This window comes from Vanellus vanellus, assembly GCF_965231255.1.
Source record: "Vanellus vanellus genome assembly, chromosome: 11".
In the NCBI taxonomy this organism is placed as follows: Eukaryota; Metazoa; Chordata; class Aves; order Charadriiformes; family Charadriidae; genus Vanellus; species Vanellus vanellus.
In genome coordinates, this window is record NC_138916.1 from 1227002 (window position 1) to 1251101 (window position 24100).

Genomic DNA, 24100 nt, shown 5'->3' on the forward strand with positions numbered 1-24100 from the left:
GACCACTGTTGAACAACCAAACTTCAGTGCTTTATGATGATTCTACAGAAGACAGCACAAAGAACCAAGAAAGGTGCACCTCTTCAGGTCTCCTACCCAAATGACCACACCTGGGCTTTGTGCAAGTCCCAATCCCAAGCAGGACTTTGAGTCTTGCCCTAAAAACAACCACAGAGGGTGCCTGAAAACTGCTCCTGGCACCTACATAGCACTTCCACCTGTGGAGGCAGAACCTCCGTGCAAATAAGACGTAAAAAATAGTTCAGCTTGAAGGCCTGACACTTTACACAAATAATTGCACATTTTCATGGGGAAAAAAACCCAGCACTCTGAAGAGCTCACCGATTCCTCTCCTTCAGATCAGGAGAGCAGAGACAGAAGAAGTTTTAGACAGCCACTCAGGAGTAGTTTTAACCTGACAAACATGGGTGGCACTTGCCCTTTTGGCAGCAGCTTCCCCCTCTCCACCCCCAGCTACACGATCCTGATCCCTCCCCAGTGCCAACTGCTGTTCACGCAGCCAGAGGATGAGCAGATCAGGCGTTATTCAGCTGGAAAAAATCAAACACTAACCATAACAGGCCGAGGATCAGCCACCCGATCCATCTTGCATGTGCTGTGCCAGGCCAGGGGGAGAAGTCATACAGGGGAACTTTGTCTTTCCAGCTGAGCCCCACCACCTGGGGCATCCCTTTGAGCCCCATGCCTTACCAACCAGGACATCACCTTGTCCTCATCTCCTGGCTTAGAGACCTCAAAATGCACCTCCAGCTGCTCTCGCCCTGCCCTGACGTCCCAGGGGGATGGAGCTCCCTCCTCCCCACAACCCTCCCAAGCACAGCCGTCCCAGGCGATCCCAGGGGCTGCAGCACCCACACGCTGTGTCCCTGCGCTCTGGGCTGCCCCCAGCCAGCTCTGTCTAGCTGGAAACACAACTCATGGGCTTCCATAGTCTCAGCCACCAGCTTTTCAACAGTAAGTGAACCCCAAAATGTTTTGCATACCATTGCAAGGGAAAAACATCCTTTCATCCTCCAGGAATACTAAGGACCTGGGCATCACGTGGGGAGCCAGCAGGGAAGACCCTAAAATGCTTGCTGGTGAATGCTGGTGTGGTTTCAATCATGCTTTCTTGCATGAGACAAACGGGAAGGTGTCTTGGCTTGGACGTAAAGAAAATCACTCAAACAGCAAGAGTCAGAATGAAGGGTGCCTGTGCCAGGAACCCCTTGTGCTCATGAATGTGATCAAACAGGAAGCATTGTCAGAACTTTTTTTTTTTTTTTTTAAATCCCCAGTGTTGAGCACACAACCTGGGCTTTATTCACTGCACATCCTGAAACAGTGCTGAATACTGGATGAAAGGTCTCTTGAGGAGCCATGATATTATCAAAAGAAAAAGGCCATCACCACAAAGATCCACGTATTAACTGAAGTTTAACCTCTATATGCTAAGGAACCAAGCAAAATTTGCTTTTCAGACTAGAGACCTGAGCCCAGAGAGAGCAAGATCAAATTCTGAATGTTTCAGCCAGAACAGCCCTGCCCGCAGGCAGCTGGCATTCCACTTTATTTTAATTACATTCACAGCGTACCCGCATAGAGCTGCAACAGCACAACTACATCAGACTCTAAACCAAACCTATCCACTCGGAAATGTGGGACTCCTGAGCAAAGTACGACAGACGCCCCAGCGTGCCTAGCCTGATACGCTTTGGGACTGGACTGTCTGTGTCATCAGCTCTCCAGAGACTTGTTAGTGCTAACGAAATGCAGCACTGGCAGCGGATGTGTCTCCCCCAAGCAAGCTTGGGGCCATTATAGTTACTGGATGAAGGCAAACGCTTATCTTATCCTGAGGAGCACATCTAAAGCAGGTGAGTCAAGGTCTAAAGGTACTGGTTTCTCTCTACCGGAGAAGAGGAGCTCAGAGAGATCTGCTCCAGGCATGTACAGCGTGGGTGGGAGCAAGGCTTCTCAGGTGTCTCACATCTATGAAGTGAAACAGAGCTCGTTAAAAGCTACCCCCCTGAAAATACAGGCTTGGTTATTAAACGCTGTTGCACTAGACAGTGAGAATTACACTTCTCTACAATGCACCTTCTACCAGCCTCAGTTCTTCTTTAAATTCTGTTTCGTCAGATGTTTTTCAACTCTTTCGGACATTTATCATCTACTTAAAGGTTTTAGCCCTTTAACTACTCATAATTTTCCTCAGAAGTGAAGATAGTCTTCCCCACTTTTCATGCACTTGCCAAATTTCAGTCTTGCTGCATGGGCAGGAGGCAGAACTGTCAACACCACTTACTTTTTTTAATCACTAAAAACGTTGCTCAAGTTGATGGCCTAGGCTGGTACATCACCCCACTGGCACTGAAAAGTTAACTGCTTGAAAAACATAGATTGTAAATCCAGCACCTTTTCTAAGCCCTCTTATGCAATCACTGAATGAAATTCTCCTCTTTCTGTATTTCTTCTTCCCGAGATAAAGGAATCCTTTCTCTTTCCAACTCATGTCCTCACCTGGAAGTCAACAAGAGCTCAGGATACCCTGAAATAGGCTTCACAGTGGCTCCATCCTCACATGTACAAGTACATGGACTTGTTCTGCTTGAGCTGCAACAGTCATGAATACATTTCAGCGCTCTTCCACAGCACAAAAATTGAGCCACACAAGCTGTCCAGTGCAGCAAGTAAATGGCGAAACGTGTCAATGACAGCAAATCTGAGACCACCAAGTTATGGTTTGAAGGAAACAGCATTGCACAAAAGCTTCCTCGGGAAAGCCCACTGAGAAGAGGGCAGCCCTTCCATCCCAGAAGCAGGACAGAGGGGTGGCCCTGGCAGTCCCCTACAGACGCTCCCTCTTGCTGGCGCTCTGACCCGTGACATTACTGAGCATGTTTTGCACATGCAGACTTCCAAGTATAAGATTTCATATGAACTTCTCTGACTCCAAGGTTAATACTGCTTGAGACAAATACAAGCCACTCGGAATGTCTCCTCAGCTGTCAGAAGCTAACCATTTTCAGCATTTAAAAGCCAACAATGAAGCTTTCATGTACATATGGTTACGCTTAAGGCTTCTTTCCTGCCATGTGTCCCCGCTTCTTATCAAGCACTTCATGCACACACAGAACGAGTGTGTTTGTGTTTCATATACCATGGCAGTAATTATCAGCAATTCTGTGATAAAGCAGCTGTGAGTGCTACAGAGCTGTACAAGACACATTGTTATTTTACAGACTGGAAAAACGAATGTATTGAGTCTTCGCTTGTCAAGGTCACGGAACGAATCGATGTCAGAGCTGGAGAAATATGTCATTTTTTCCTGTAGGTAATTAACTTTGAGCTGAGATGAACGTGGACTTGCATGTAACAATTTAGAGCCAGATTTCATTAACAGAGAAGGTGGAAAACAATAAATTAAGTTACACGTTCCTGTATCAGCCTCTGTAACACTCTGAAGACGGCTCAGATCTGCGTATTTTAACTCTGAATTGTTGCTGCCTCCGTGGTCCAAATTAAACTGGTAGCTAGTTGAAAGACACCAAGGCATGAGAAAGAACAAAAGAAAGCAAAGCAAATATTGGACAACGAGATGCCTCGGAAAGTTGACATCTTCCTGGTAACTCATTGTGTGTAGATTTTCGTGGCTGCGGGTCAGAAAAGAAGCAAGGTGGAAACATAGTTGTTTGTAACAGCTCTTCTGCCTTCCTCTTCTTGGACCAGGCAATGCTGTAAAGTGTGTCAATTGGTGTGAGATAACAGCCTCATTCACCCAAGACCTTCCTCCCCTTGCTGAAACAGAGTGAGGATAGAGGAGGGTATAATTCCATCTCTCGGAAACTGCCTCTGCTGTGGCACAAGAAGAGGTGCCTGGTTCAGAAGAGACATCCATGCAATCAGCTGGGATCCCAGGCCAGCGAAATGTCTCTATTTATGAAGTTTCCAGAGAAGAGCAAAGTTCACACATGTGATATATTCTGTATTTTTAACAGTGGTCCTGAAGGGCACTGTTTGTCCAGCTCCACATCTCAATCTTCCAGCCTGTGTTATCAGCTCATCAGCCTACATCCTCAGCTCCACTTGACTTTCAAGGAGATATGGACAGGAGGCTTTAGAAAGGGGGCTGAAAACTGCAGTTTAGGATTATTATTCACTGTGCACAACTGGTAAGGTGCCCCACTCAAACAAGGCACGGCTGTGCAGATGACTACACCAATAGCAAAAAGACACTTCTACCCCGGAGATGAACCCATCAATGCCTTTACTTTTGCCTTTCGAGCGGGTGCTGGATGTCCCTCCTCTCAGAGATCGGGACACTGCCGTTTGACAAGATGGATAAACTGAAACCCCTCAGATGCAACAGATGGTTTCTTATCAGGGATTTACACCACTTGTTGCCAAAGGCGAGGTCCTGTAAGAAGTTACAGGTGCCCAAATGCTGAAGAGGGAACTCCTCTGAACTAAGAAAGCTAACCATGCTTTTCAGGAACTAAGCACTCCTGCGTTTTCAGCTCACTTTATTATAGTAACAGATCTTTCACCTTCATTTGATATTATGCACAAAGCAAGAGGTACAAGATTGGGAAGGGTTTCTAGCCAGAAAAGCCAGGTGGCAAGTCACTCTCCTGAGCTCAAACTGCCACCACAACCAGAGACAGCCGTCCAAGAAAAGATCAGAGGCAATGTCACTATACTCTAAAAATATCTGCATATGATGAAGCTATGACAGTAGAAAGATATTTAAGCAAGGAAGCAATCCTATAACAAGACCAAGAAGCAGTCATCTGCATTAGACAAGAGGTGCAGATCACTTCCAACGGAGGAGTTTGCCTAGGACTCAGGTGAAGCCTCTGCCATAAGATTTCATGTAAAATTGCATCTCACTGCACAAGACATTCTCCAGAATCAGCTAGTTCTTACAAAAAGGACACCTAAAGAGACATCTTGAAGTTGTGGCCCATGAATACCAGCTAAGGCAGACCCTGGACAGGACTGACAGCTTCTCCTCTCAATTTGTGACATCATTACAGTCAAGTGCTTTGAGACATAAGAGTTTTTTTAAAAAAAAACACCACCTATCCCAAAATAAAAAAGTCTTGTCAGCTGCCAGGGCAAAAGTCAAGTCACCATGACCATAAGCTGCTCCTCACATTGTCCGTTATCAGGTATACGTTAAAAGACTGACAAAGGAAAGCCAGTAATCTCTTGTCACTGAGCTATCTGCTTACAGGGAAGATTCTTCCTAAAGACCAGTTCCTAAAGGCACAAAAAGTAAATATTCTGAATATTTTGTTTAATAAAGGGATGATGTTCTCTCTACAAGAATTTTCAACACCTCTATTCTTTTGGCCCCTGCAGCACCACCTCTGACAAATTAAAAAACAGAAAAAGCATGTACTGGTTTCCAAATTAGTATCCTTCAATTTACACATCCCTTTCCTCCTATAGGATTAGGGAGACCAAGTAAGACCATCCTGACTACTCTCCACATGGTTCACAAATGCAAGCATATAGGTGAAACATGTTCCTGCATCACCCAGAAGCAGGGATTCCTAACCGCAGTTGCTTTTCATAAAGATATTCCATGTCTGTCAGTATCTCTACCATGTTCCTCCACTTTCTACTGCTTTAAGAATGGGCTAGGAGAGCAGGCAAATATTTCAGTTCAACACACTCTACAAATACATATAAAGCCAGCAACAGAGAAGCCTGAAAAAAAAACATACTTTCTTTGGATCGGAATACCCATTTTTGCTCTCTAACCACCACAGCAGCCTCCCACTGCAATTCTGTGTCTGCATCACTTGTCCCATACTTTTGTTAGCTCCAAACCCACCAAATTCAAATATGTTCTGCTTTGAAGAACTGCTGAATGTTATCTGCTGGTAGGCATGTCACTCATCCTGTTTTTCAAGTTCTCCCAGGCAAGCTCTCCAGATGTTCCTGGATTTAATTAAACTCGTAATTGCTTTCTGAAAGTCTTCTTGCCTACACCATTCCACTCGCTCACTTTCCAGAATTGTTATGATACATTATTCAATTACAGGACAAAAAGCCCCACTTCATTCAAGCCCTTGCCCTGCATCATAGACAACGCCACAGTTTCCACACATCCTGGCTCAAGTCTTGAACTTGTAGGCGCTCTCAGGGCTGTGCAGGGAATGAGACTTTTATATTACTCCACCCTAATTCATTAGAGAAACTGGAAGATTTAAGGAACACATGGAAAGGTCAGTTTTGCTATTTAGCAAGTATTTATTCACTGCCTCTTACAACAGAAGGGGCAGCCACTGAAGTTAACAGGCCAGCTGAAATTACCTTGCCATAGGCTTTGACGACCAGGTATGCCAGTGGGTTGGAAGAACTGAAATTGAATGCACTGCTGATTTAACCATGGCAGTACAGCATCCCTTTGCCTGCAAAAGCATGAGGCTCCCACAGATGGAGACTGGGGTGCACCCACCTGCAGCACCAGCCTGACAAGTTCAAGGTGTTCAGGACTCAGAGCTTTGCAGACATGGGCTGGATTTACCATGCCTGAGCCGCAGCGTCAACCCAGGCAGAAGACACCAGGCTCACTGCACAGGAGCGCTATGTCGCTCTGTGCCTTCCCCAGTGGCCCTAAGGGAAACTTTGGGGATTTGGGGAAGCTGGCTGGGAACACCAGAGGTATTGCCTGCAGGGCTGATGAACCCTCCTTTATGGTTAAACTGCACTTTGAACATACTCAGGGGGGAATAAAAGTCAAGCTAGAGGCAACCAAAACACCTTGACATCTTATTTATTAAAGACTCTCTCTACTTGTAATCTGCAGAATGGAGTCATCGGACTCAATTACAGATTTCCTTTGCATGGTATGGTCTCAGGTCGCAGCTGGGTTGTGGACGCTGTATGGGCATTTGTTGGTACCGAAGATGCCACGGTATGCAGACAGGCTGCAATTACATCGCGCACTACGCTACAAGCACCAAGGAACTGAATTAAGGCAACTTAACTTTGTCATTACCCCAGTTTTAACATCTGACTTCCAGGCAGCACGTTTTTATCTCTTTTGGTCCTGTATTTATTTTTATCAATCTCTGATTCTTTGAGGCATCAACGCTTGACACATTGAAAATGGATTATTTATAAACCATCAACAGGGAAGAAGCACACTCAAGAGCTTACAGACTGAAGAGCATTCCTTGTGAATTCAAAGTAATTTATAGGCTTTCTTTTGAACGACTAACACAATCACCGGCACCTCTGCCTTCGCTGGCACGTTGCCTTGTATTTTTGCATTTGCTAACCTCAGCCAGTCTCAGTTGACAACATGTTTATCATACCTTCTCCCCATGCGAACAAAGCCTTATTCCTACCACAGACCCCCCGCCTAAGGCCATTTCTGACCCAGGAATGCCGTTCTCATTGCCGCTCGGCCCGTATCTACATTGTAGAAATACCTTTTTGGCAATAAGATAAGGCACAGGCGCAGCGGGCCCCTTGCTCGGAGCCTGGTGTCGATAACAACGGCGGCGTCACTACAATGAAGGCAGGAAGGTCAGCGCGGTGCCCCGCACGCCAGTTTAAGCGGAGGGGTGCAGAAGCCGGTGTCCGTCAGGATTTCGCAGTGCGGCAGTCGCCTCGGCACACCTGCCCCATGATGAGACGACAGGCAACGCCGGCAGCCGGCGACAACCATGGGGAAAAAACCCCACAGCCCTTCGCCGGGAAGCGAGAGGCTGGCCCCCAGCAAACAAGGGGGATTTGGAGAGCCCAAGCCACCGCTTGATTTCTCCACCCTGGAGAAGATGTCTGGGCAGGGCAAAGGCCCAGGCAGGCGGCCATACCGCTTCAAGCTCAGCTGTCACCTTCGCTCCCTCTGGGGCTCTGGAGGCCGCCAGCCCGCTCGCCTCCCGCTCCACCCGCAGTGCCCGCTCCCCGGCCCTCCACCTGCCTTTGACACAGCCCCGTCCCCGCGATGGCGGCCCCTTCCCCAGCTCCTCACCTGTTCTGCGGCCGGATGCCCAGCAGGTAGCTCCGCCGGTCGGGCCGGGAGGCCCAGGCCGCGCTCTCCGCCTCCTCTGCCTCCTCAATGCTGCCCGTTCCCCGCCCGTAGAGGCCGGCGAGGGCCCGGCGGGACGAGCCCATGGCGGCAGCCGGGCTGCGGCTGCCCCTGCCCCCGCCGCCGCTGCCCGCCCTGTCAGTCACCGCCGGCATTTATAGCCGCCCCCCGCACATGCCGCTGTCAGTCGGGGGAGGCGGCGGCGTGACGCGGTGGATGCGGCCCGGCCGGGCCCGGCCTCCCCGGGGCCTGGCTGCCCGGTCCCACCCGGGGCCTGGGGTTCTCCCCGAGGCCCGGCTGCCCGGTCCCCCCCGGGGCCTGGGGTTCTTCCCCGGGGCCTGGGGTTCTCCCCGAGGCCCAGCTGCCCAGTCTCCCCTGGAGCCTGGGGTCCCCCCGGGGCCTGGCTGCCCGGTTCCCCCCCGGGGCCTGGGGTCGCCCCCGGGGCCTGGGGTTCTCCCCGAGGCCCAGCTGCCCAGTCTCCCCTGGGGCCTGGGGTCCCACCTGGGGCCTGGCTGCCCATCCTCCTCCTCCTCCTCCTCCTTCCATCGCTGCCAGCTCGAGTTAATCTTTTTGGGAGAAAGCATATTTTATTATTTTTTTTTAATAATAACCTCCACCACCCTGGCCAGCGGCACCCCACAGTCAATCACGGCAGTCGCCGCCTCCTTAAACCTCACCCCTTGGCAGCCTGTTTTTTACCCTGGGCTGCCCTGGAGAAAGTCTGTGATGGTATTTATTCCATCTCCATGAAAAGGACAGCACAAAAGAGGGCTATAAAAGGTGGGTACATGTCACAAACTATTACCAGCAGTGATTTAATACCAAATGAAAACATAAAGCGTAATAAAATGGGATTTATTCTTGTTCCACCTTTGTCTTGCCTGTCAAGCTGTTGCATCGTGTGCCGCAGGCACGTTCTCCGGTGGCACCGCATCTCTGCGGCACAGGATTGATGGATGGAGCAGATTTGCTGCGGATCAGCTGTCTGCCCACGACTGCACAGCAGCGATTGCTACAGAAATGGGAAGACGATGGTAGAGAAGATGATGGTAGATGTCTGCTCCAGACTGGGAAAGACAACAGGCTTTGTGCTGATCCTCCCAGGGTGGGAGAGGTAACAAATGTGGCAGTGAGCAGCGGGGCAGGTGATGGCCATGTGGGTCATTTGGTACAGGACATCCCTTGATTCCTCTTCCTCAGCAAACACGGTGGAAGGTGGCTTTGGATAGGGGCTGGCACAGGGGTGTTTGCAGATGGACATACACAGTGTGTGTGTCACCTACCCAGGCACAGGGACGTGCACAGACACACGGTGTACGTGCATCAGGTTGGTAGAACTCAGCCTTGACCTAAAGCTGTTCTTGTCACTGGTATATCAAACCTTGGTCCAAATGGAAGGGGTGGTTACAAATTGAGACGTGGAGAAACTGATGTCCACCAAGAGAATTGCCAAGCCTAGCAGATGCCCAAGGCTGTGCAGTGACATCTGTAGACCAGGGCTTTGGGGAGAAGTTTGCAGGGAGAGGCGGTGACTGAGGGGGATTCAGCCATGCAATATAGTAGAGTGGTGCTTGCAGACACCACTAGATCCAAAGCCAGGACACCCAAATGAATTTTACTCTCATATAAAGTTTCTTGAATGCTGTTGACCTGTCAGAGTCAGTTTATACTGCGCCAACAATTTTGGTTTTTTTGTGGTTGCAATACTTATGTGGTCCTAAGCACTCCAAATTTGGATTTATGCAGTTGGTTGACAGTGGCCTGATCAGACATGTAGCTCTTCCACTCAAGCCCCAGTGAAATGCTTTTCTCAGCTCAGATCCAGGGATAGTCTTGCATTTCAGCAGTGCTTTGGAAGGAGCCTTCTGTCATCTCGGATGTAGGTATTGGAGTTTATTTGCTTTTTGCAGGCCACTGTGGCAGATGATTACATTACCAGGTATGTAAATAGCTGGATTTGTGATACTAGGGAGGATGGCAAATGCATAAGACATTTGGATGTAGTCCTTGGAAATACAGGGAAAGAAGGTGGTCCCAGACGGCTAACTGAAGATCTCACCTTTGCCAGGCAGTAAAATAGCAGAAGAAATTGCATAAAATGATCCATAGGTGAAACAACAGGACTCATTTTCGATAGGCAGCAGTGGGCTCTGCGTGGTCTAATGCCACTCAGGAATAATCCATCTCAAACAGAATACAGTAGATCTGAAATAAAAACAACCCCAAAACTCACAGAAGGGCAGCAAAGATGACCAGAGGTCCAGACCGACTGCTGCATGGCTTGGACATAGGCTGGACTCTTCAGCCTGGAAGGAACAACTGAGGTGCATATGACTGAGGTACACACAGCTGTGAGGGACAAGGGGAACAAGACTGGGGGCATCAAGTGAAATTAGTAGGAGATAAAATCAGTAAAAGGGAGATGCTTCCTCCCTCACCTTGGCATTAAGCAGCATTAAGCAGCTTCCACACACTGCTGTGGCTGCTTAATGTCAATGGGGGTTAAGAAACTCCACAGGACAAGTCTGTGGAAGGACGATCTCTTGAGGTTTACTCAGGACCAAGATACTGCCTTTGGTTCAAGAAGTGTCCGAGGTACAAAAGAATATTTTCTGTGTGCATGCCCTGATCTCACAGCCTTTGCTGTGCCCTGGCTGCTGCCCAAATATGGGAGGCAGGATGCTAGACTGGGAGGATGCAAGGTGGCATTCTCCTGCTCCCATCTTTTTCTCCGAAAGAAAGAGGACTTTCAGGTCCCACAGCTTCAGGAAACCTGAATTCAAGTCCCAGCATATGAATTACACGTTATTTTACCATCCTATCACCATGAGCCCTGTCTCTTGGGGTGTTGATCTGATAGAAGAGAGCCCAGACCATCTTGAGAAGGGTGTCCAGAACATGTGGGTCTCTGTGTTGCACCTGGAACTGTGTCCGGTTTCAGGCTCCCAAATACAGGAAAGACACTGATACACTGGAGCGAGTCCAATGAAGGCCACCAAGATGATTGAGGGAGCTCAGGCACATGACATAGGAGGAGAGGATGAGAGAAACTGGGTTCAAGTCTTGAGGGGAAGGCTAAAAGGAGACCTTGCTTCCTTCAAACTACCTCATGGGTGGGTGCAGACCAGGCAGAGCCAGCCACTTCCCAGAGGTGCAGAGGGATAGTCTGAAAGGCAACAAATACAAGTGGCAAGGAGGAAAGTCCTGATTAGATGTTAGGAAAAGAAATTGCCCTGTGAGGGGGGTCAAACGCTATAACGGGGTCCCAGAGAGGTGGGTGATCTCCATCCCGGGAGACAGTCAACTGTGGATGGGACAAGGAGCTGAGCAACTGATCGATGTCCTATTGGGAGTGGGAGGCTGGACCAGAGACCTCCAGAGGTCCCTTCCCACGCCAGTCATATCGTGGTTCTGTGCCTCACCCTGGTAGCAGGGGGAAACCTGGATGGTGAGTGCAGGTTTAGCTTGACTGTGGTGAGACGAAGCCTGATGTGGTGGTTGATTCCCGGCCCCCCCCCCCCCCCCCCCCCCGAGATGCATAGTGGGTGTATTTTTTTCTGCCCTTTCAGGCTCTGAATGGTTCTGGTGCCCATCACCCTGCTGAGACAGAGCCTCCTCTTACAGCATCTGCTCTCCCATCATTTTGTTCAGAGAGAGTGACAGTGCCCTCTGCTCCTGTCTCCATTTGGAAATGCACTCTCTCACCAGTTTTTGAAGCCTCAGCCAGTCAGCCACAAGGCTTCAATCCTTGTTAGCAAAGCTTTCCTCCTCTGCCTGCAAATCCAGCACTGACTCCCAGCGAGCCACAGATGTTTTCTCACTCCTCTCACACAATACATCCTCCCCTTTCCCAGCCTGCACGCATACCCATAGGTTCCTCCCTTTCTAAAATCACGGGCTCCTTCCTGCTCTCCAACAAGCTCTCACCCCCGATTCTTCACCAAATAGTCACACAGACTCTGCCAGGGCTGGGCTCCTACGGGGGACAAGCACGACAGACTTTTTGTCGAGATATTTGATGGAGGATGCTCTCTCTGAAGCAGTCTATGGGGAACGCAGCAACCTCCAGCTGTTTGAAGAGATGCTGCATCAACTAGAAGTGTCATCTTTAGCTCTGGGAAAGCGCTGGGGTTAATTTAATGATCATTTTTATTAGCTACCCGTGGTGCATTTACAATAACTCTGCAGCACAGGCAAGGCACGGAGCTACTGGCACATATTCAGCTGAAACCTTCATTTGCAATCCATTAATATGTTTATTTTAAACCTGCAAAGGTATGTTTCCAAATGCTTGGCTGGAGCCTCTAGGAATTAAGAAAAAGGAGGGTCTGTGCCCTTTGTGTGAGCACAAGGAAAGGTCCTACGAGTCTATGCTAAGCATCACCTTACCTGTATCCAAGAAAGGAAAGGACCAGTCTCTGTAGGAGCGGGGATTGCTCTGGATCAGATTGAATGGACAGGGTGTAGCACATTTTCCTACCTTTGCAGGAGTGCAGCATGCTGCGCAGAGGAAAGGAGGGAGAAAATCCTTCCTCCATCCACCGATTGTGTTGGGTTTGGCTTTTTCCTACCATCTTCTTCCCCATGCCCTGTAAGAGAAAAGCAGCAGGTAGAGGTGCATTCCTTGGCCTTGCTTAGTCCCTCCGACCCTATGCATGGCTCAGCTCCAACCTGAGTTCTCTAGCGAACCCCGGGGAGGTGATCCATGACTGCTCTCAGCCACAACTGCATCTCTCTGCCACCCCAGAGACCTGCCTGCACCCTTCCATGCTGCCACTGAAGGCACTTGGGAGAGACATCCCTGGTGGTCTTGCTTTTCCTTGGTCAACCCCCACCATCGCTATTGCAAAAACTACTGCTGCAGCCCCAAGGGGAGAGAAATATCAGCAGGGAAGCAAGGGTCTCTCTTGCAGCTTCTTCTCCAGATGGTCTGTGGTCACCCTCGTGCTGAAGTCCTGGTCCCCATCACTCCTAGGACCACAGGAACCTGCTGCCCAGGACCACTGGCTTGGTGAAAAGCCGGGCTGCTGGGATTGTGTCTGCCCTGGGGCTGGGAACCCACCAGAAGGGCCCCGAGAGTCCTGAGCCCAGACCTGTTTCATCCCCGTTGGCTTTGTGTCACACTCCCTGCCCAGTCGCTTCAGAGTAAAATATTTTGGGAACAACAACTGTTTGCTCCCTGTTCACCCCACCATCCTCTCCATTCGCCGTTTCACAGACCTCCAGCTCCTTTCTGCGTCATCCTCCCATCTCTTGAAAGGTGACGAGTTTAGGCTTAATGAGTTTGACCTTAATTGACCTAACTTTGTAAATTAAAGTCACAGCACGGCAGTGAGGAGTCCTGACGCTCACCGCCACGTCGTTTCCCTTGTGGCAGCTGGCCATCCCCGGCCGTGTCAGTTCTGCCACGTCCCGGAGGGGCTTGTGCAACCTCCGGGCCCGCTGGTCCAGCGCCACTTCCCCCAGGGGCCCTCGTGATGCCCGGCCCAGCTGGCGGGGATTTCTCGGAGGAAGCAGCCCCGCGGGGTTTCAACCCGCCCGGCGGAGCAGAGACAGCAGAGCTGTGGCTCCACCATGAGCCTTGGGGGTGCGGCGCCCGGGAGAAAGGTGAGGGCGGCCGTGGGGAGTGGGGTGTGAGGGCGGTAGGGACGGTGGCCGTGGGGAGGGGGGCGAGGACGGCTGTGGGGATGAGAGCAAGGGCGGGGAGGAGGGGAATATCCATGGGGAGGGGAGAGGAGAGCTGTTATGGGGATGGGGTGAGGGCACTCGTGGTCAGGGGAGGCCCGGGCAGCCCGGGTACCCGAGCGAGAGGCGCCTCCCGCCGCGCCCCCGTCGGAGCGGGCCAGACCGGGCCGTGCCGTACCGGACCGTGCCGAGGGCCTCCCCCGGCGCCGCCCCGCGCCGTCCGGCTGTGGCAGCGGGGCGGGCCCGGCGGGCGCGGAAGTGCGGAGCCGGCGGGGCCTTCCCCGGGCGGCGGCTGAGTGCGGGGCCGCGGCCCGGCCCCGCCCGGGGGGAGCCCGCCGAGGCCGCGGCCCGGAGCCCGCAGGCCGGAGCTGGGGCCTACCCCGCCCCGGACGGATCCGAGCCGCCCCCCTGAGCTCCGGGCGCTGCCGTCCCGCCCGCCGCAGGTGCTGCTGCTGCTGCTGCCCCGGGAGAGGAGCCGCCGCGGGCCCGGCCGGCGGCCGCTGAGGCCGTGGAGGAGCTGCCGGCGAAGCGATGCAGGAAGGTGAGCGGCCGCCCCCGGTGGTGGGAGCGGTGGGCCTGGGCAACCCCCCCCCCCCCCCCATCTTGCCGCCACCCGTGCCTTTGGGCCCCAAGAGACCACTCCAAAAGCCCCGCGGCCTGCCCTGGGCACGGGAGGCTGAGCACCCCTCTTGTTCCAAACGCCCCGGGATGGGTGCAGGGGTCCCCTCTTGCAGCCCCGCTGGGAGCGACCCCCCGTCCCCCCCCGGGGTTGCGCCTGCCGGGTTGTTTCCATCTCCCTGTCCTGTTTTTTTCTGCAGCCATCACCATCACTGAGCAGCCGGTCTCCGTCTCCGTCCCCGTGGGATACTCCTTCACCCTGCGGTGCAGAGCCGAGGGACGCACATCCCTGCGGTACCAGTGGTTTTGCCAGCAGCAGGTAAGGCTGGGAGTGGAGGTGGCCCTGGGTACGTCACCAGAGTGGGTCCCTGCCTGCAGGGATGGAGCTGATCCTCTGTGGGCAGACCTGGCAGGAGCCAGGAGGCTGGAAGGAGAGGGGGATAGGATGTGCCATGCACACCGAGGGCTCCTGACCATGCTGGGAGGGGGCCTGCAATGGAAAAGCTCCTTCTCCTGCATCCCTGCGGCTGGAGGAGGGGAGGAAACCAGGGATTTCCACTTTTCCTGCTCTTATGAGGGGCTTAGTGGTGCCTTCTGCTACCAGCGATGAGGGGGACTTGCTGCCCACCGCCTGTTTTTTCCCTTTAGTCTGTCTGCCGCCAGATTCCTGGTGCCACCAAGCAAGACTTGCCCATCACTGCACAGCAGACCCAACTCTACACCTGCAGAATCAATGACCTCTACAGAAATGTTGTCTTCTCTGACTGGGTGAAGGTGGAGGTCCATCAGTGTGTCGCCAGAGGTATGAGCGTGTCTTTTAGCTTTTCTATATTTTATGCTTTGCCCACCCTTGCGACAGCGATCCTGCGTGGTTCCCAGGGCAGTGTGTCCTCCCAGCTCAAAAATCCCAATGCAAAAGGATTGTTCCAGCAACGTGAGCCTGCAGGTCTAAGCCAGACCTCTGTATCCATCCTCTGTATCCTCTGGATGGTTCAGGTCTCTGTCACAGTCCCAGTAACCCTGGCTGTATGTGCCTGTTCTTCCTGCTGATTGCTTGCCATACGGTTCCCAGAGTTATACTGGGTGTTTGCGTTGGGCAGAGGGACTGGGAGAGGCAGTCTGGCTATTTCAAAGCTGGGCAAAACCAACTCCGGGTGTGGTTGACCTCAAGCAGGTTGACTGCGCCCTTGGCGGGAAAGGGCAAGCGTCAGGTTTGGGAAGCCAGAGGCTGGGCTTTGGCATGTCACTTACTATTGCGGGCTGTTGCTCTCAAGGATTCCTTGCTTTCAGAGCAGAAAGGCGCAGTGGTGACATCCTGTGGGTTGGTGTCTCTTGGTGCAGGTGGAAAATGCTCACTTTTCTGGCAATATGTGCGGAGTCCTATATGGAGCAGGAGGGTGGGGTGGGGAATCACCATTGTTTGCTGCCCTTGCGGAGGGAGGACCAATTCTCTGTCACTGCTTCACAGGACTGCCCCCTCAGCTCTGGCGAGGAGAACCAGTCATCGTCCTTAACCCCACCGAGCAGAGGGTGGAGGTGGGGAAGCCGCTACAGCTGCAGTGTGCTGCCATGGGGTTCCCAGCCCCCAGCTACCAGTGGTACCGGAATGGGAACCTGCTGGAACAACAGAAGAAAAAAAAACTCCGGGTAATGTTGCCTTGCAATAGTTCAGAAACTTTGGCTGCTGAGGTGGGTGATGGGGGAAGCTTGTTGCTGGATGGTGGGCATGGGAGAGCCTCAGAAGCCTTGGAGAGACTGCTGAAAATTGTGTTATTGTTGTCCTGGATGTGACAGGTGGCAGTCCTTAAATCTGGCTCGTATCTGCATGTCAGGGCTTGGGCGTGCTCTGATCTGTGTGATCAGGTGAATGCCAGCAGAAAGCTGTCTCTCCTTGCCTGTCTTCTCCATCTCTCCAGCCCTCGAGAAGCAGCCTCATGCTCCGCTATCTTTCCCCGCCGCGTTGCAGGGTTGTGCAAAAGCACTCCATGCATCACCCCTGTTGCTTTGATAGCTGACTGAAGGACTCCGGGTGAAGAGGGAATATGTTTTATGGGCTTCTTTCAAAGCTGTGGATGTTGCTCTAAGAAGTAACCAATTCATAGATGCATCAAGGGCTCTCAGCACATCCCTCGTGCCTTTTTGCAGCAGTGGCACAAGAACAGCTATTGTATGTCTGTGCGGGGGACTGCAGAGTGATGGAGCTGCGGGAGTGCTGTCTGCCTGCATGAGAGTGGTTAGTCCCGACAGAAAAGAGTCAGGGAGACAGTGAAAGGTCTGGATTTATTTTGGGTCACTGCCTGAATGTAAATCAGTGCTGTCTTCTTGATGCAAGAAAGGCAGATTTCCTTCTGGGGCATCATGTGAAGGGTAACAGATCCAATCTCTTCTCGGTAGTGGTAGGTGATGCTATAGGGGACAGTGGCCTCAGATTGCATTTTACACGGGGAAGTTCTGGCTGGGGATTAGGAAGAGGTCCTTCTTTTAGAGGTGGGTGGTGCTGCACTGGAGCCAGAAATGCAGAGAGATCTCTGTCCTTGGAGTTTTTCAGTATTTGACTAGACAAAGCCATGGCCAAACTGACCCAGTGGTGGCTCCAAGCAAGATCCTGGGCTGGAGAACCACAGAGGTCCTCGCCAGCCAGTACTGCTCTGATTCTTGTCCCACATCAGGAGAGATAGATAAGAGCTGAAAACTTGCCAGAAGGGAGCAATGGGCATGGTGAGAAATCTAGAAAATTTCACCTAAGAGAAAAAACAGGCAACCTTCTGATGTTGGCCCTGCACCATCCGCCCAGTGTAGCTCCTGGGGCAGAGTATGGCTATGACACAGGGTTTGGGGGCTGCTGGAAAAAGAAAGGAAGGCATTCGGGCAGAGGATTCTTGCACTGTAGAAGCTGAGATCAGCAGCAGACCTTAGCACATGGCCTTACTGAGCTTCTTAGACAGACAAAAGTCATGGGAAATCTCTTAGTTTTGTGAGGCAAGGAATGAGGTCTTAGCAAACAGCAAGAAAAAAAAGACTTCTTATTCCAGGAACATTAGTGCCTTTGGCAGATATCAGCAGGAGGCCACAAATTTTCACCATAAATAACGTGATTTAACTTTTCATCTATCTAGATCACCCATGCAAAGGTCAGCGACTCTGGCACGTACCTCTGCTGTGCCTCCAATAGCCACGGAGAGCACTGGACCAATGCCGTGGATGTCCACATAGGTGAGCAGAGCCAACCCACGTCTGCTTTGCTCCAAATCACCTTCTAGCATGAAAAGCAAGTAGAGGACAGACTGGAATTTAGTATTCTCACCTGGAAGTGCCGGGCTGGTGAAAAAGGAGCCCAGTGCTGGCATGTTACCCCGTGGCTCAATCGGTGCAGGGGTAGTAGGATGCGTGTCTCTGACACTTGCACTTTCCCCTGGCTTGAGCAGATCTTGCACGCTTTTATTAACAAAAGGAAAGGCCATAGTTTTTAAATACCTCTTCTGCAGGGGAGCTGAAGGTAAGCCACTTCAGAGTAGAAAAGCAGCATGGGGCTCTGCAGGGAAGCTGGAGTGTCTTGGCATTCCTGCAGCAGCTGTCACGGGAACCGCCTGCAGAGCACAATTTCACACCCTGGATATACTGGACGCGATGACCTCAGCAGAGCTGCGCAAGCCCTGCCGAGCAGCGGGCGCAGGCATCCGTCAGCCCCGTGATAAATAGGATTCCTTGATAACGGGGTTCAGAGTTAGGAAGGGAAGTGGCGTCTGTAAAAGAAAAAAAAAACACCAAAACCCGGTGATCCGCTGTACTGCAGTGTGAAATGCTGCTGGGTCCTGCAGTCTGTCAGAAAGCTGCCGCGTTAGAGCAGGTTGAGCGCTCTCAGATGCTCGCTGCATTTTTTTTTGCCTTGCCAAGGTGCTGCTTTAATAGCTCACTGGCCAAATCGCAGCGGGGTCCTTTGCTAAAACTCATTTACAGCCTTTCTGAGATGAAGTGATGCGCTCAGACGCATAGAGCTGGAAAGGATGGTGTTTATTTCGGGAAGGTTTGGGCGCCTCGGGCTGGCAGCCCAGGCATGGTGCTGCTTGACCTGGTGGATCCCAGGGAGAAGATGGGTCTCCAGAGCCTCGGGCATTGCTCCACCTTCAGTGTGACGGCCACTTTGGCCCTGTGCCTTTGCCCTGCTGTGAGACAGGAATAGCACAGGCTAGCTTTGCTGGCTCTTTACTCCATCTAGAGATTTTTCTATGCCATAAGTTTTTCATCTCACCTTTTAGGTTGGCTTTAAAATTGCTCCAGAGCGCAAATTGGTCCTTTATTGCCAGAGAGCACTCTCCCTGCCTCCTCACAGATGGCAAAACAGCATCCAGGCGGGGACAGGCAGGGAGAAAGGGGCACAGGTTTAGGTTGGGTTCAAAATGTAATGGCCGGGTAGCTTTAACATGCAACAGGCAGCTCTGTCAGAGGCAGAAAAGGATGAATGGCCTTGTTCTGATGGCTTTTCAGGCATCCCTAGAGCATTGGCAACACTGGTTTGGGTGCTAAAGGTTTTCCAGACCCATGAGATTTATGCAATTAAAAATATGCCCTTAATTTCTTCTTTTAGAACCTGTAGGGCTTTAGGGTTTTCTCCTGGGCTGGATTTTTTTTTATGATGATTTTTAATTTAAGTAGGAAAAGCTGGAGCTGTTAGGATAATGATGATTTTTAAGAGTCTGGGAGCGCTCGGGCCACAGAGCTTGTGGAGCTTGTGAAAGTGAGTCACATTTGGGGTGGCTTTTCTGAGCCGGAACTGCTGAAAGGCAGGGAAAGGCAAAGCAGGGTGGTGAAAGGCTCTGGGAATATTACAGCAATCAAAAGCAAACAGTTGGCTTCCTCTGCGCTGGCGTCTCAAAAGCTCTCTGTTTTGAAGCTTACGTTGATCTTGAGTTGTTGTGTTTCCTTTGCTTTCGCTGCAGCGAGGGAGCAGGCAAGTCATCTCGGGAAGCGCAGCGCAGACCTGCTGACAGGGACAAGCTCCTCCGTGCTGGCGCTCCTTCCCCTGGCCTGCCTCTTCTCCAAGCTTTGCTTTCCAGCTGCTCAGGATTTCGTAAATCAGACAGGATTTCATGAATCCTCCCCAACCAGTGTCTTTAAGGTTAGCAATCATGCTATGGAGAACTTGCCTGAGGAGTGTTGCTTGTGCAGGTGCTCTGTCGTGTTTGATCCAGCTTGGCATTGCTGGGGTATGTTGGAGCGGGTTTCAGATCTGGGATGGGAGCTGGCACTGGGGTGCTGGGTGCTGGGCACAGGCTTATCATTTCCCTCTTTCCTTTCCAGGTACGTGTCGCTCTGAAAAGTTTTTTGGTGAGTACAGTCATCTTTCTTCCTGAGCAATTATTCCCTTAATTAAAAGCCAGGCTCCAGGGTGGCTGGGAGGACAGGGCATAGGAGTGCTTTTCCTGCAGAGACTGCTTCAGGCCTTTACACCCACATTGTCACGGGCTCTGTGCTTTTGGGATCATGGCTGCAAGGCACAGGACAAGTCCCATCCCCTGCTGTTCAGTCTCAGCACGTGGAGTAAGATTATTCCTGATGAGTAACCCAGTCTTGACCTCCATGCTCACCAAGTGAGCTTAAAAGTGTTGTTCACATGACACCTTCTCCCTTCCTTGAAATACCTCCTCAGAGCAAGGCAAAGCTCCTCCACCACTACTGAGTGCCATAAATCTGGTTTTCCTAAACTGAAAGCAGGAGCCCAGGGTTTCTCTCCTTCAGGCCCATGGGGGAAATGACCTCAGAGCCCGTCTCCGTGCATTCCCCTCCCAGGCACCGCTGCCATGCAAGACCCACGGTCATGGTAGGGCAGGTGCCAAATAACCTTGGTAGCACAGATCCTCCTGCACTCCTGGGATTTTGGCGGTCAAGTGAAAACTTCTCCAGTCTTTCCTTCAAAATGAAAGTTTGCATATTTTGTCAAAGCGTTCAGAAAGCCGAGGGCTATCTGGAGGGCGCTTCGGGCTTGTAGCAGCGTAGGGTCTATCCTTCCTGCCTAGATGTGAGAAAAGATTTCCTTAACTCTCACTCAACCAAAGGAGGTGAGACCTTGCCTCCTGCTGAGCATTTACAGCATTGTCGCTTGGTGTTTCTGTTAGCTACAGGCAAGATAGCGCTTTTAGTGGGCAACAACCGCTACCAGCATCATCCCAACCTCATGGCTCCCGTCACGGATGTGTTTGAGCTGAGTCTTCTTCTGCAGCAGCTGGACTTCCAGGTTGTCTCCCTTCTGGACCTGAACAAGGCTGAGATGGTGACAGCAGTCAGTCAGTTCCTGCAGCTCCTGGGGAAGGGAGTCTACGGTAAGGCAAAGCCAGTAACGTAAGGTAGCCAATGTGTGGGTAGCAGTGGTCGATGCCAGGGAGGAGCAGGGATTTGGTAATTTTCCAAACAGCTGTTGAACTAAAAGAGAAGAAATTCAGTTTTCCTTTAGAGGGGGAGAGGAGCCCTGTGGCACAATCTGCAGCGGTGTGTCTGCAGTGGTGCCAGAAGTCCCCAGGTAAATGCCGCTCAGTTTTGGCCAGGTTACAGGGAGGCAAAATAGGTGTTTCTCCATCATGTGGCTCACCACCAGCTCCAACAGCGTCGTCTCATGCTGAGGTTTTGGGGACCCAATACTTCTCATGGCAAAGGGAAGAAGGTCTTTTGATTTTCCTTAGATGAAAAATTGAGATTGACTATTAGTTGTCCCCGCTGTGCTCCTTTGCGAGAAGACGAGCTCCTTTTGAGCTGTGACTGCTACAGCTGCCCACGATTTCTGTGTTTCTCTTTTCTAATGGTCTAATTTGAGCCTCTGACAGACTTTTTTGGAGAAGCGCGTTCCCGGCTGCAGATGGCTTTGAGGCTGGGCTTTGAGCTTATTGCATGCTGTCCTCAGCAGGAAGCGTTTCTCAAACACAAAACCAACCAGCAGATCTTGTGGGTCTTAAAGCAGGTGTTCAGATTTGGTGGTGAAAGTAGCTTCTTTGGCATTTCTGAGTTTCTCCCAGCCTGATGGATACCCTGAAAACACACAGCAAATGTTGGTTGTTTTTTTTTTTTGCTTCCAAACGTTAGCGCGAGGCTTATCTTCACTGCCCTCCCAGCTGCGTGGCATACCAGGGCACTCAGACAGCAAAAGTCAACACAGGCCAATTCCAGCCTGGCCCTCAGCGTGAGGTTTGGAGGTTGTGCAATGGATAGGGACACAGCCGCAAGGGAAACGCTGCAAAGTCACCTCGTTCCGGGAAGCACTGACTCACTCGGGGAGTCTGAGCTGGAGGGGAAGGGCTGTACACAGTTGTCGCCACTCCGGCCAAGCATGTCATCTGATGACAGCATATTTCTATGACTTCACTTGCATCTTCCTTTTGTGGTTGCTCTCTGAAATCCCCTTGCATCTCAGGCTTTACCTCCCCTCCCAGCCCAGAGTCATCCCAGGGGGGCTGCTGTGCTTTTCCCATGGCGCTGCCATTCCTACCCTCTACCCATAGTGCGTGAGGACCAAATGGCATTTTGTCCACGGCGCTTCCCTTGTTTTCATAAGCATTGGAGAGAAAAAAAAGATTTGGAAATGGCAAACCTTTCATGCTGTCATGCCTTATTTAAACTTCTAGTGCTTTTCTGCATTTGTGACCACTGATCCTTCCTGGCAAAATTGATTTTGTGCACTGGCAGGGAAAACATTAACAGCTGAGTTACTGAACCTTGATAAGCCTCAAGTGTTTGCTAGGCATAGCCTGCTCCGGATGGTGGTTTTCTTTACAGCTTTCTAAGCTGAGTGGTCTACTATTATTTGGAGGCAGCGAACCACAGCGCAGGCTGGGCCCAGCAGCGTGGTTGAGCTGAGGACTCTTGCCGTAATTGGTGGCATCCAGACTTAGTGGTGGGGCATTGGGTCAGTCTGCCTGCTGATTGCCCCAGGGTTTCTCCGTCTGAAGAGTGCTGCCTCTCGCTGTGATGCATCTTCCAGCATTTCTGCAGCTGTTTTCCTTACATAAAATTAAAAGAACCAGGTGAAGTGCAAATCATTGAAATTAACTTGTCTTGTTAATAAAAACGCGCATTTACAAGAAGCTAACAACTCCTAAACCCTATGTATCCATTTTTCAAGGCACCAGCTCCAGGATAAACATCTAGAACCAACTGAGAGGTTTAGGATTCACGTCACTCATACACATGGTGAGACAGCAGCTCCAGGAACAAGCTAGGCAGCCTATTAAAACTACAGAGGCCCCAGGGGTGTCTGTGATAGTCGGTCCTGTACATCCACGTGGGTGTCTCAGATACACACCCGAACAAAGGTATCCTGGTGCTTCCACCTGTTTTTTCAAGGAACATGGAGGTGCCACCTCCCGTGTAGCAACCACCACTGCTGAAGTCAGGAGAGCTTTGCGTAGATGTACGGAGTGAAGCAGGGAGCTGGGAGGGAGGAGAGGGCTGACTGGTGAAAGACTATCACTGGATTGAAGTGGGAGACTGGTGTAATGCAGACACACCTGTCAGCGTGCCCGGGAAGTGAGGCTGGCGGTCTTCTGAAGTTTAACTCCAGCAGCAGAGATGCTGGGGCATTCGTGCATCTATCTGCGGGTGGAGGTCAGAAGAGAGGACATAGCTATGTGGGGTAGTGTTTGAGCACAGGGCTTATTGTTGCTTCTAGAGTTTTATTTAGCTTCAGGATGCTGATAAGAGCTGAAGAAGACATGTCTGACCTCTGTAGACCTCTTTCTTATTGTAGGGCTCTCTGGATGACTGGCCTTCCCTTGTGTGTCCTTACTGACCCACCTGTGATTTACACTCCTACAGGGACTGGTGGGAAGGGACTTTGGAATCATCAACACAAGGTCAGGGTTGGTTGTGGCTCTCCTTATCAGGTCTTGAATATTTCCAGGCATGGAGCCCCCAGTTGCCCATCCCAGGGCTGCACCACCCTCCAGGGAAGTCTTTCCTCCTGTCAAACGTGACCCTTCGTGGGTTGGTGCTTGTGGACCAGACAACATGGGGCAACGCCAACAAGGAGAGTTGTGCTTTGTTGTCTCTGAAACTGCCCCTCCAGGAACTGTAGGCTGTTCTTAGGCCTCTCTTCACCTCCACGTGTCCAGACCATCCCAGTCAAGTTCCTTTCCCCTCTTCTCCTAGAGTCTGGGCCCCAACATCTTGGTAACCTCTGTTTTTTCCAGCTTCTCTTCCTTCCTCTTGAGCTGAGGTCCCTAAAACTGGACAAAGGATCTAAGTGGGGTCCACTCGAGGCCAAGGAGAATGATGACAGCTTCCCTGGCGATCCTGCGTCTCCTAGCGTAGCTCTGTCCCCAGTCAATGCTGGCTCATCTTCAGCATGGTGTCCACTGTGACCCTGGGCTTGCTGCTCAACCAGTGCTCAGCCCCTAGCCAAAACACTGCCTGGGGTGACCTGCTCCCATGCAGGACTTTGTCCTTCTTGTTATTGAACCTTCTCTGAGATTTCTCAAGCCCAGAGCAAAACCTGGCTTTGTTTTCAGGCAGGGGGATATTGTACAGCTGCATGTTCGAGGTGATACAAAGGCTTCTCTAATTCACCATATCGAGGGGGTAGCTCATCTGGATGCTTTTCCTCCAGATCTCCTCTTAGAAAAGCTGCAAAGGATTTCTGAAGGCCCCAAACATCTTCTGAGTGGTCTAATTATTCAACCTTCAGGCCAATGAGGAATCTCCCCAGATGTTATTTCGAGCGTCCTAAAAAGTCCCGAGTCAAAAAAAAAAAACCCGTCAGAA

General features: G+C 51.4%; 2 protein-coding genes across 3 annotated transcripts in view; one reads left to right on the forward strand and one right to left on the reverse strand.

The window, feature by feature from the left end:
• Positions 1 to 8208, reverse strand: part of ALPK3 (alpha kinase 3) — a gene marked incomplete at its 5' end in the record, with an annotated part of 34706 nt that extends 26498 nt beyond the window's left edge. For both annotated transcript variants that reach the window (XM_082488592.1, XM_082488591.1), the window contains one exon: positions 7997 to 8208. In XM_082488592.1, the coding sequence (XP_082344718.1) occupies positions 7997 to 8208 (212 nt within the window). The remainder of the gene's footprint in view (positions 1 to 7996) is intronic.
• Positions 8209 to 14212: 6004 nt separating this feature from the next.
• The window catches only part of LOC309676435 (mucosa-associated lymphoid tissue lymphoma translocation protein 1-like), a 29399-nt gene continuing 19511 nt past the window's right edge, over positions 14213 to 24100 (forward strand). Inside the window, exons 1-7 of the mRNA XM_082488974.1 lie at positions 14213 to 14279; positions 14557 to 14675; positions 15005 to 15158; positions 15825 to 16003; positions 17473 to 17569; positions 19655 to 19681; positions 20470 to 20673. Of these exons, the coding sequence (XP_082345100.1) occupies positions 14270 to 14279; positions 14557 to 14675; positions 15005 to 15158; positions 15825 to 16003; positions 17473 to 17569; positions 19655 to 19681; positions 20470 to 20673 (790 nt within the window). The 5' untranslated portion in view covers positions 14213 to 14269. The remainder of the gene's footprint in view (positions 14280 to 14556; positions 14676 to 15004; positions 15159 to 15824; positions 16004 to 17472; positions 17570 to 19654; positions 19682 to 20469; positions 20674 to 24100) is intronic.